This window comes from Engystomops pustulosus, chromosome 4, assembly GCF_040894005.1.
Source record: "Engystomops pustulosus chromosome 4, aEngPut4.maternal, whole genome shotgun sequence".
Classification (NCBI taxonomy): domain Eukaryota; kingdom Metazoa; phylum Chordata; class Amphibia; order Anura; family Leptodactylidae; genus Engystomops; species Engystomops pustulosus.
Window position 1 is genome coordinate 158,228,198 of NC_092414.1, and position 12,850 is coordinate 158,241,047.

General features: G+C 40.2%; 1 protein-coding gene across 2 annotated transcripts in view; it reads right to left on the reverse strand.

The window, feature by feature from the left end:
- Window positions 1-12,850, reverse strand: part of FBN1 (fibrillin 1) — a 152,195-nt gene that overhangs the window by 86,999 nt on the left and 52,346 nt on the right. For both annotated transcript variants that reach the window (XM_072148248.1, XM_072148249.1), the window contains one exon: window positions 6,323-6,520. In XM_072148248.1, coding sequence (XP_072004349.1) covers window positions 6,323-6,520 — 198 coding nt within the window. The remainder of the gene's footprint in view (window positions 1-6,322; window positions 6,521-12,850) is intronic.

Genomic DNA, 12,850 nt, shown 5'->3' on the forward strand with positions numbered 1-12,850 from the left:
ACTCTCAGCCTCTGTGACCTTATAATTTACATATCATTTAAAAGATGATTTTCTAGAAACCACCACTATTCAACATGAATGAAACATACTATAATCTAAAAGTGTAGAAGCATCACTTTGTTTAGGGGCTGCTACACAGATTCAGGGGCAATATTTCTTTCTAGCCCTGACGGTTGTGGAGATATCAGTCCCAACGTCTGACCATTATAATCTGTGTTCTGTCAGTGAGGAGGAGCTGGGACTGGAGCTGGAGGTGTGTATTGTACAAATCTTCTCTCATACTGTGGCAGGCAATGTCAGAGAAGCTATTATGAATATTGAGCTGTGATTTCTCTATACTCATCTAAAGGCTATTTTTGCACACATACTGCAAATATTCTGTTGACATTGCACTTACACCACATTTACATAAACACAACATTACCAAATTGCGATGTAAATGGAATGTGAATGCAAACGTCTTGTTAAAGCAAATGCGATTTTACCACAAACATAATGTAAATGCAAATATGATAACATGATGTAAATGTGATGAGAAAGCAGATGCGATGTAAATTCAAACTCAATGTTACCGCATAAGCGATGTGAACATAAACGTGATGTAAAAGTATTTACATTCCATTTATGCAATAATGATGCTTGGTATTTGTGCTTACATCTCATTTGCCATTACGTTAATATGGCATTTTCATTACATTTGCGGTTGTGTGGCATTTGCGTGGACATGGCGCTTGCACAGTGGCACTAGTAATTACACAGTTTTTACTTTGTGTTTACATTTACTTGGTGCTTGCGTTGTGTTTATGAAGCGTTTGTATTTATGTTGTGTTGGCGTACCATTTCCATCATGTTAATATTTAAGTGGCATTTGAATTACATTTACATTTATGGTTACATGCCATTTGTATCACAGTAATTTGGTGTCTGTGTCATTTTATTCTTTCGTTTACATGCATACTACATTTACATCACATTTGTGCTTTAAATGGCGTTTGCATCATGTTTACTTTTATGTGGTGTTTATGTTTTATGTGTGTTTATGCTGCGTTCGTTTAGCATTTGTGTTTATGTTGTGTTTGTGTTTACGTCGTGTGAAAAGAATGTGCAAACTGCTTGCATATATATTGTGTCTAGTGTCTTTGGCAGTTTTGTGTCGCGGCTGGACTGTGTCTGACAAGACAGGAAATATGTCCACCAAAAGGGGCGTGTTAGTGCTTAGTGGGAGTCTGCGTCACATTTATAACTGACGTTCACCACAATTCTGTCTGAGCCACTATTTTGCTGCATGAAAATGTGCACCAAAAAAATTGATGCAGGGTGCGCCAGATTAATAGCAAACAGCACATAGTATGGACTTCCAATTTTTTTATAAATATGGGCCAATGTATGAACACATCATCTAGATGAGCATAGAGAGATCACATAGTTTCTGCCACTGATTGGACAACATGAGAGAAGATTAGTATAACACAGGCCTCCAACTACAGCTCATGATTAGAATGGTCAGATACTGGGACTGATATCTCTGCAACCATGAGGGCTATAAAGAAGATTCAGAGTGTGCCTGAATCTGTGAAGAAATCACTAAAAAAAATTACCAAAAAGAATATTCCAGAAGAACATCTATGAACTGGCTCTAAACTAACATTTAATTTGCTAATCCTATCCCCTAAATGTATTTTTTTTTAAAACAAGTTATATGTAAACAGGGCCGGCGCTATGGGTAGGCAAAGGTGGCAATTGCCCAGGGCCCCCAGGGAGAAAGGGGAGAATCTCTTCTTTCAAATGAATCTTGAATTGTGTTTCTAGGTGCTATGGATCCAGAGATATTCAGGTTTAAAGTGAGAATATCAGGTTCCATTTTTATATATAAATATCTCAGTTTTCCTACATTTCAGAAACACAAATTTAGATTCATATAAAAGAGGAGACTCTCTTCTGTCATAGGAAAAAAGAAGTGAGGTTCTATGTGTCACAGAGCCAGAGATACAGCCCCCTGAAGTGCCCCCCCCCTCCAGATTCTTAGCCATCAGGCTGCAGGGAGCATTTGCTGCACACAGGAGCTGCTGCACCTCACAGATAATGGAAATATTCACTTTATATGTTACTACATTTTGAGAAGGGATAATATCAACTAATATTCATGTTTTTAACCCTTCTCTATGCAAATCTAAGAACACACTTTGGGCCACATGTATCAATCGTTTTTTTCTGTTGTTTTTGCGCCGTTTCATTCAGGCGCACCGTTTTTGTACCATTTTTGCGACTAAATGCCAAACTAGCTGCGCAGCAAAAATAACCAGCTTTCCCTCATCTATCTTACCAATCCAGATGTTTTGATGCGCCTAATCATATTCATCACTTGCGACTTTTCATTTAGGCAAAAAAACGGGCGCAAAAACACTCCAGCCCGAAGGTGGCGTTAACTGAGAAGAAAGCACTGAGCCCCTTTGCAGAACAGCTCATTTCTAGCAGCAAAGCTCAGCCAGACACTGCAGACACTAGAACAGATCATACAGACATGAGATACTCTGCAGACACTAGTACAGATAATACAGTCATTAGATACTCTGCAGACAGGAGCTGCAGACTCTATTTACAGTTCATCACCTTCTATTTACAAAACATTCTGCAGAATCCTGAGCTCAAAGCAAGAGAGAAGAGAACGTTACAGAATGTTGCACATAGTACCGATAAGTGTCCCCCATATAATTCTGCACAGTATCACCAGTGTGTCTGAGGGGGATACTGTGCAGAATTACAGGGGTGCAGCAGGAGACCAGCACTGGGGGATCCCCTCCAGGAGAAGCCCCTGCTGAGGAGGTCACTGGGTGCTGGGTGTCACACACATGGGTGCTGTTGTGAGTGTTATCTTCATTCTGGGCTGTGGGAGAAGCAGAGAGGAGCTTGTAGGAGGATCACATGTAAGTGCCTGAATCTAACATTGCGCCTTAACTGCGCCAAAATTGCGCCTAAACTGTGATAAAGTAAAGTGATTAATAAGAGGCAGGAAATTAACTTATCACAGATGGTTGTAGCTTGTGATAATTCTGGAAAACAGTGCGCCAGAATTTAGGCGCAACTACTACACTTAGGCGCACAAAAGTGATAAATGTGGCCCATTCTCTCTTATTCCCTTTTATTTTGTGATAGTTATTTTTTGTTGGGAAAATTGACTGATACGATGAACATTCAATCCTCTTCGCTTAATGTGACTACACCGCGACCAGAACATGTCCATAAAGTTATATGTAACACCAAAAACACACACATGTCCTGGAATACAGTTTTTATTTCCCACCATCCTCCATTATTTACACCAACGTTCTCACTCTCATTCTTATGAAGGGCGGAGGGTTCTGTTATTGTGCGGATAATACATTGGCGCACATCTAAATGTGACTTATTATCTCATTAGAGGGGTTTATGGATATATAGTTATTTATTTGGGTTACCACTGTCTAAGGAACAGACAATGATACATCTGTGTGAATTTTCTGCAGTTCCCTTTGCTGCATATTTTGGTGAATATACACATGTGGGGTCTGTATGATCCCCTCACAGCTTACGGTTTTAGGAAACTAGATTTTCTTTATATAAGTATTCTGGATTTGTACAGATTTTAGAGGAAATTTTGAATGTTAATTGCCAAATGCATCGCCTGGTTGTCTGCTTTCAAAATTCTGTAGGTTTTATGGCGCCTTTACTTTTTATTCTGTTTTATTGATATATTTTGCAGGTTGTGACTGTCTAAAAATGTCTAGCTGAAAAGCAGATCTCTAGTTATTACAGTTTTAGTGATATTATGTGGATTTATTCATGTGAACATATCAATAGGGCACATTTGTGAACTCTACAAATGTCCATGTTTGGATCAAATTTTTTGCCATCAAAGTCAAATTTTAAGTATTTTTAATAAAATGTTTCAATTTGAATCAAAATTGCATGAAGGCGCCTTTGTCTATAAAATCTTTGATGCAATTTTGAAAATGGGGCAAGTGTCTGCTTTCAGAAAATATTGGTCCCTCTCCCCAATAGGCCTCACAGTCTAATCAACCTACCAGTAATTTTTTGGAGTGTGGGAGGAAACCGGAGGACCCGGAGGAAACCCACGCAGACACAGAGAGAACATACAAAATCTTTGCAGATGTTGACCAGCGCTGCAAGGCTGTAGTGCTAATCACGGAGCCACCATGCTACCCATAAATCTCCCTATCATTTATCTATCTCCTATAAAATTCTCCCATATTACAGTTTGTTTTACCATACTAAAGGAGCCTCTTGCTGACTGTGACTGGTCATAAAATAGTTTTATTTTGGGGCCCCACTTTTAGTTTTGCCCAGGGCCCCACTTTGTCTAGAACCGGCCCTGTATGTAAATTAGCTACAGAGGCTACTGGGGATACTATCTCGCCGTTGGCTTTCTATGGAGCTACTGCGCATGTACCCGCCCCGGGTTGAGAAAAGAGGCGCGCTCTGTACTATGCACGCCTCTCTCTCAACCTGACACAGGAACATGCACAGTGGCTCCATAGAAAGCCATCAGCGTGGCAGGACCAAGACATTGCTCTAGGACAGTGGTGGCGAACCTATGGCACCAGTGCCAGAGGTGGCACTCAGAGCCCTTTCTGTGGGCACTCAGGCCTTCACCCCAACACAGAGTTTGCCAAACAGGACCCTGCTGTCCAATATAGGCCAGGACGTGCCATGCTTAGCGCCATTTTAAATCGACATCCTTGGCAGCCAGAGCTACAGGAGGAACGAGAAGGTGTGGAAAGAGATAGATTATTTTTGGAGCTCCTGCTCTGGGAACCTTGATTCTTCCTTTTCATGGTACCCTGGAGTTAAGCTACAATCCAAATTTCTCCATCATCTTTCTATTGTATTGATTAACTCAGGACGTCAATAGGATTAAAACCTGAGGTTGAGCAGGGATCAATAAGTTACTGCTTAAATTGTCATATTGGCACTTTGTGCCATATAAGTGGATTTTGGTTGAAGTTTGGGCACTCTCTCTCCAAAAGGTTCACCATCACTGCTCTAGGATGTGGAACTACAACGGCTACTGAGGCATGGAGTTCTGGCAAATCTACAGCACACCCCAGTAGCCTCTGCAGCTAATTTACATATAACTTTATTAAAGTTTTTTAAACATAAGGTTAGTTGCTAGGATTAGCATATTAAAGGTTAGAGCCAGGCAGCAGACATTTACCATCAGATTTGTGGTAGATTTCCTTTAACTTGGAGATTTAGATTTACACTAAGGTAAAAAGGTTGAGCACTACTAATCTAAGTTTTAATTTTCTAAAATAAAATCGTAAGTAAAATGTTTATTTAGTGAAGAATCATCCAGTTCCTTTTATAACATATCATGCACAAGTATGGTCTTTGATCCAACAGATTACAGCCCTGGCTCATGGAAATAGATGTACCCTGAGGTCTATTCTTTTTATAGAGTACTCATCTGAATCACTCATGGTACTCAGAATGCCCTAATATAACTGCGTCACACAAACTATCCACTAAAGAGACTCTTCGTGCTATATCCTCTGTGCAGATGCCAGAAGATCAGAATGTAGATAGTCTGGACTGAACCTACTTTATTCTGTTTCTCTGTTGCATTTCATGTTTTCTTACGTACCCAAGTGAAAAACTTACATAAAACTTTACAAAATTCCCCTACAGTGCTGGAAAGTTAGATTACTCAACAGTTTAGTATATGACTGCCTCTGTTAACTTTCTTCAGCTTCCTGCCAGACATCCAGACAATAAAAGAATTTATACAGCTGGAAGTATTAGACCAAAAGCCAAAAACTGTGTCAGAGCTCTCTATCAGGAGGCATGCTCAGGAATAAGTGGGGAACATCTGGGCGAATGCAATGATCTGAACTGACTGCACACTCCAGCAGAAGAAAATGTCATAGGTGGATAAGCAAGTTTTTCACAAGTCAAATCACACAATCTGTCAGCTATCTATGAGAGGCAGTCATAATTCTGAGCGTTTTCTATTAGAGTCCAGCTTTAATTGAAATGAAACCTCTCTATCTGAGGTCATGTTGAATTATCTCTTTTCTGACGGAATGAGGGAGTTCTTGGCAGGGAGAAATTAATTAAGACCTTGGCTCGTCTGTCTGACCTGAGTTGCTAATGCCCCCCCTTTTACATCACGCAGTCACTTAGTTGTGAGGTAATGCCTTTGACAATGATTTTCCATTCTCCATGCACAGGCTAGGGTATGAAACAAGGAATGCCGTCCAAAGCCCTGTAATTCTATCAACATTAAGACATTAGCAGTTTCAACAGCTCCATGTACTTTGCATACCTTGACACGCTCCTGTTCGGATGTTTGGGATAAAGCCACGACGACAGGGATGTGGCTGGGCTGGGCACATCTCACAAGGGTGGCCCCATGCCCTCCCCACTGTAGCACAGCACAGCGTCTTCGTGCACACAATGCCACTCAGTTGTCCTTGGCACATCTGGTTGCTCACAATGGAGAAGCAAGGTCCTGTCCTGTAATCTTGAAAAAAAAACAAAAAAAACAACAGGTACTTTAGAGCACAGCCAACAGATATATCTGCTGAAAATGTAAAACCTAATATAAACAATTATGTCTTTCACATGGCTAGCGGCCAAACTTTTCCTAGAAGTTATAGCACGTGTATAGTAAAAGTATCCAGAAAGAGGATCCAGGTATTTTACATAGTAGAAACTGTTCAAGTAAAACTTGAGGATAAATAAAAACTTAACCTCTTTTTTGTACCATTTAGCAAGGAAGTAAAATGTTTATTGTTGTGGTGCCCAACTTTGCTTTTCCAGTTTTTATTGTGTATCACAAAGATTCCTGTTTGAAGTACACAGTACAAATAGCCTGCACTTAAACAACACATCCATCGTAACAAACAACGTTAGCACAGCATTGCCAGAGAGTGACCATACATGGAGAAAACAACATTGTATCCATGACATTGTGAACATCTGGACTATTGTACATGTCAGATTGGATTGGTGGAAACTTGGCAGTGAAGGGGATACAAACAATTATTGATCCTGGCAAATAGGCTTTGGCATCTAAACATTGTATTCCGAAAGGGACAATAATATTGCCAGTTTGCAGAATAAGTGGAAAACCAGAGTAGGTCTGCACAAATTTAACTAGGGTTTTGCTAAGAACTTTTAAATGGAACCTGTCAGTAAAAAACTGATCTTATAAACCACTACCAGTATGTTGTCAAGCAACTTAACACCTTTCAGATTATGTTTCTTTCATGGCCCAGCATGGTGTCATTATCCAGAAACTCTTTGAAATGAAATACAAATTGGTTGTATAAATTCACGTAGTTGGAGAATTTAGCACTGGATTCCGGCTCTCTGAAATGCAGAACACCCCCTTTGCTGTTAAGTGCATCCAGGGACATCATCAATGACTGTCCTGAAGTCTTATGTCAATCACAACCACAGGGGAGCATAATCACAACCACGTGGGGAGCATAACTTCATTTCTGAACTCTCCATTTCCCTGACTTTATACAACTATATTACATCTGAATTCAAAGTTGATTTTGGATGATGCCACCACACCGGACCAGGAAAGTAACATGATATGGAAGGTGTTAAGCTGATTCACACCATCCTAATAGTGGTTTATTAGGTCAATTTATGCTGACAGGTTCTCTTTAAGGCAGCACAATACCAAGATAACGTGAATATATACTGTAAGTTGGCGCTCAAAGTCTCTTTTGTTTCTATTCAATTTTATTAAATAATGTAATATCCATAAGCATATTATAGTACAGGAAGATAGAAATCATAAAGCTAGTCAAACCTTTAGTCAAATGAACACAAATCCAATCCAAACATCAGAATCAATCACATGTGGAGGGTTTACAAGAATACAAGCTTTATATCACAGAAGCAGGACTGAAATGTTAATGAAGCAAGGCTAAGATTGTCATTGAGCAAGACTCAAAGTGCAGTTGGCCGTATGTATGAGATAACTGTTAACCAGAACACTTGCTTGGCCAAGAGCTATTTCTGCCAATGCCACAATAAACATGCATGGTTGGCTCAGGGGAAGTGAACATGTAAGTTTCAAAGTGGAGAGAAGTCACTTCCAGTGGTGTCTGGCACATCTCCTGGGAGAACAAAAGCTTAGCTGTGTTGGAATCAAACATGACTGATCATTTTTCCTCTTACATCAGGATTATAGGACTGTAGGCAGGCCCAAACCACATGAGACTTGTACAATACAATAGAATCCTAACAAAATCAACAGGTTTATGCAACGTTTCTCTCATCTTAATTTATTTCTTTGTGAATGAGCAATAGTCTTATTACATTTACAGTTCAGTATGGTTTGACTCAAAAATGTTGGCACTCCTGGGCAGAACTTGAATACCCCTATTTTTATCTATTAAAAGTTGGTAAACACGAAAGGGCGTTATGATACACTAAACTCTCATTGTAACTTATGCTATGCTATAACACTGTATTCTTACTAGTGACTTTATTTAAAACTTAAAGGAAATTAGCCCACCGCCCTAAAAATACCTACTGAATAAGCAAGACAAGACTTTATCATTCATGTTTCTAATGTAGTATAAAGATACAGATGAGGTTCGCACTCTTGCTTGTTTGTGATAAAATCTTTAGCTTTATTCGTACATGGATACAGCAATTTACAAAGAAGAATGAGATCTGACGCGTTTCTGACCCTTTCGGTCCTTAGTCATAGATAAAATGAATGAGGTGAGAGAGACACTTGTATTCTGGATACCGGAAATGGTAAGGTAATTGACCAGGTGTGGGTGTCTCAATCTCATCTCCTTCTAACTGGGTATATATACATAATAGTGTTAAAAACATCAAATTGTGTAACTAGTAACATATCACATAAGATACACACAGCGACCTGGCTATAGAGTTTAATAATTGACCAATAGGTCGTTTCTTACATTGAATCCTTTAGGATATATGCAGTCTTTAGTAAGGATTAGAGATGAGCGAGCACTAAAATGCTCGGGTGCTCGTTATTCGAGACGAACTTTTCCAGATGCTCGAGTGCTCGTCTCGAATAACGAGCCCCATTGAAGTCAATGGGAGACTCGAGCATTTTTCAAAGGGACCATGGTTCGGGAATAAAATGTGTTATTTAATTGAAAAAGAATGTCTTCTGATAAGTTATCAGATGTATGCAAACATCTGCAATCTATTCTTCACTGTTCCGCGCGTATATTATCTCCCGACAAGTTATCAGATGTGAAGAACAGTGAAGAATAGAATAAAAACAGTGAACACAGGATCATTTAAGTGAAAAACACAGTGAAGAATAGATTACAGATGTTCGGCACATCTGCTTACTTGTCGGGAGAGGAGATACGCTGTCCCGGGATCCGCTCCTCTTCTTCCACTGAAGTCTCCCCGATGTCTGCCTGCTGCCCGATGTCTGCCTGCTGCCCGATGTCTGCCTGCTGCCCGATGTCTCCCTGGTGCCCGCGATGTCTCCCTGGTGCCCGCGATGTCTCCCTGCTGCGCGCGATGTCTCCCTGCTGCGCGCGATGTGTCTCTGCTGCGCCAGATGTGTCTCTGCTGCGCCAGATGTGTCTCTGCTGTGCCAGATGTGTCTCTGCTGCGCCAGATGTGTCTCTGCTGCGCCAGATGTCTCCCTGCTGTGCGATGTCTCCCTGCTGCCGTTCCGCGTGTATCTTCCGACAAGTAAGCAGATGTGCCGAACATCTGTAATCTATTCTTCACTGTGTTCTTCACTTAAATGATCCTGTGTTCACTGTGTTCACTGTTTTTATTCTATTCTTCATTGTTCTTCACTGTGTTTGTTTAATTAAATGCTCGATCTCGAGCAGGGGAAATACTCGTCCGAGCAACGAGCCGTTTCGAGTACCTTAATACTCGAACGAGCATCAAGCTCGGACGAGTATACTCGCTCATCTCTAGTCACCACCCCTATTGTTTCGTTTAACCCTTTCCAAGCCACAAAAGGTAAATCCCGATAAATCTCTATCATGGTATTTGATGAAATGTCTCGCGGCGTTGGACGGATTCATGTAATCTACATTAGTGACACCATTAAGGTGTTCTCTTATGCGTTCTTTTAGTGCCCTACTTGTGCAGCCTATATAATCTTTGTTGCAAATGATGCACGTAATGCAATAAACCACGTTTTTAGTGTTACAGTTGATAAAATCACGTATAGTTATTTCTATATTATTATTTTTATCCAACGTGGTTTTGCAGTTGCGTGCATATTTACAGCTTTTACATATTTTTGCCCCACATTTAAAAAATCCTTTTGTATTCAGCCAAGATTTAACATGAATATTTTTGTGAGTATCACTAGGGGACAATATGCTTCCTATGGTGGGGGCTTTTCTGGTAGAAAAGGAAAAACCATCATGTAAAAGTTGTCGCAAAATGTCATCCTGATACAACATAGGTACATAGGTATTAATGATATTTTTTATTACTCTATATTCAACACTATATGTTGTAACAAAAGTAGGTTTGGTGTTGTAAGCCTTAAACGGTTTATAGGAAGCAAGGCGTTCCTGGAGGTGTACGCACCGGGAGTGGAGCAGGTCTGTGTGAATGCGTGATCATAGATCACTACTATTTGGACTGTGTACATGTTTCTAATGTCTTTAGCCCTCAAACAGGGTTATAATTAATAGTTCCCGCAGCACTTCAGATTCAGATAACCCATCCGGACTGCATGTTGATGCCCACATCATTCTCAACAGCTCCTGCACAGTTCTTCTAGAAGCTTCATTAAACCCCTAGTGATGGTTTTTTTAGCCCCTTTGCAATTTTACTCAGTGTTATTGTTGTTTTAGCTCCTATCACTCAGTGATGGTCAGTGTCAATTCCCAGGGTATGGGCGGGGACTCTCTAAGCAGACACATTAGGATCCATCTAGTTCTGTGAGCTGATAATGTGGTTAGATTATCAGGATACAGGTGTATATACACTTTCATTTAGCTTCTGAACATTGTAGAAACACACTGACACATAGAGAGATGCGACAGATCAAAGATGATGAGATCCTTGAGATGCCTATTACAGACAATGACAGTCAGCTCTCCTACATCTCTGCTATTTCACATCACACTAGATCTGCTGTGCCTGCCTCTGACTCCCCAGATAAAAAAAAATTATCTGTATGTACTTTACACACCCCGGAAGGAATTCAGTGTATATGTCAGTGTGAGCTCTGTCCTGAACTGCAGGGGGCGGGTCTAGAGCGCAGGGAGCAGAGAGAGAAAAACTCAGCTCCACGGCCTCACACAGAAATCCAATGTGGTTTCCCGTCCCTAAGTCAGAAGTTACAGGATCGTGTCTAGGGACAACTGAAATTGTGTACAGCAGGACTGATATAGACAGGTTGGAATTATATCTGTGAAATTCTGTATTTTTGTTAATAAAAGTGAATTGGAGAATGTGTTATTATGTTATCCTGAGTACATTTAAGAAACTTGTCTTTGTGGGAAGAACCCTTTATCTTGGAAGCCACAATATTAAATGGGTAGACTGCACAGGCACAGGATCATAATTCTGAATTATATGGGCGTCAGCATGCAGTCCAGATGGAGCAGTGGGCGTATGTGCGGTGCGATGGAAAGCATTAATTATGTTCTGAAGACAGAGACTGCAGGGGCTCCGATCACACCCCTGAAAGCACTTCACACTAATTAGCATAATTTGGAAAACTGTTTTTCAGACCTACAGACATCGGAGACAGGAATGATAAAGTTAGGCCTGGCTTACTAGGGAGAAGCATTACAAGGTTACACAAATATAAGATGTTTACAAATGAAACCCTTCTTAAAGTGACACTAAAAAACACATTTGTACTTCTCTGCAGCTCTCACCTTATTGCCAAATACATAACAGAAGTGCAAGTGTCTGTTATCTTTCCCATAATCCTTTAGAATCACATGATCAGCTAGAGAATTATCTGTATCAGAAGGGTGCATTGCCAACTCTCTAATCATCAGCTGTAGCTATATCAGATTTTGTGTCAGATACAGAAAGTCATATAATTTTATCAGTTCTTAATAAGATCATATGAGCTAACAAAATGAGTTAATACTCATTGGGGTTTATTTACCATATACTGGTTCTTGGTGCACCAGCCTATGATGTCCCCCCACACCCCTCCTGCGCACCACATATATAACAAGGCACTGGCCTCTTCATGCATCTGGCAGGGTGGCCGCGCCCTTTGGCAATTCTACACAAGTCCCTGCCCATTTGGCTTGGAGGTGGCGTAAAGGGCAAAATAATCACAATTCCTGGAACTGTTCCAGCTATTGCTATTTCAGGGCAATATATAAGCTGGGAGCTAGTGATGTAGAGTCTGGGAACAAGGAATATTCATAAAGGAAAAAAAAAATCACGCTTGAAGCATTCTTACATAGCCCGTGTCAATGTACTAGATGCATATTGTGTGTGCACAAAGATAAACAAGATAAATATCACAATTAAAGGGCATTATTTCTTATGGGAACAGCCACATTTGGTCTCTATTCCTATATTGTTAGGGTACAATCGTGCCAGTATTTTATTGTGTATTATTAGTACACGATAACCTTTTGCTTTTTACAGTTATATACAAAAATAACAGTGGGTGGATGTGGTTGTTACAAAACAAAAAAGCAGAGTACACAAACATAGAGAAATATAAGACATAGGAACTCTGAAGTGTAAAGCTTGAAAGATGAGTTTATCACTGTTGTAAAGCTTGGCTTTTAACTTGGAACAACTCTACAGAGTGATCCAGGGGAACTCTATTATTTATTTTATTTAAAGCACCCACATATTTAGCAGCTCTCAGATT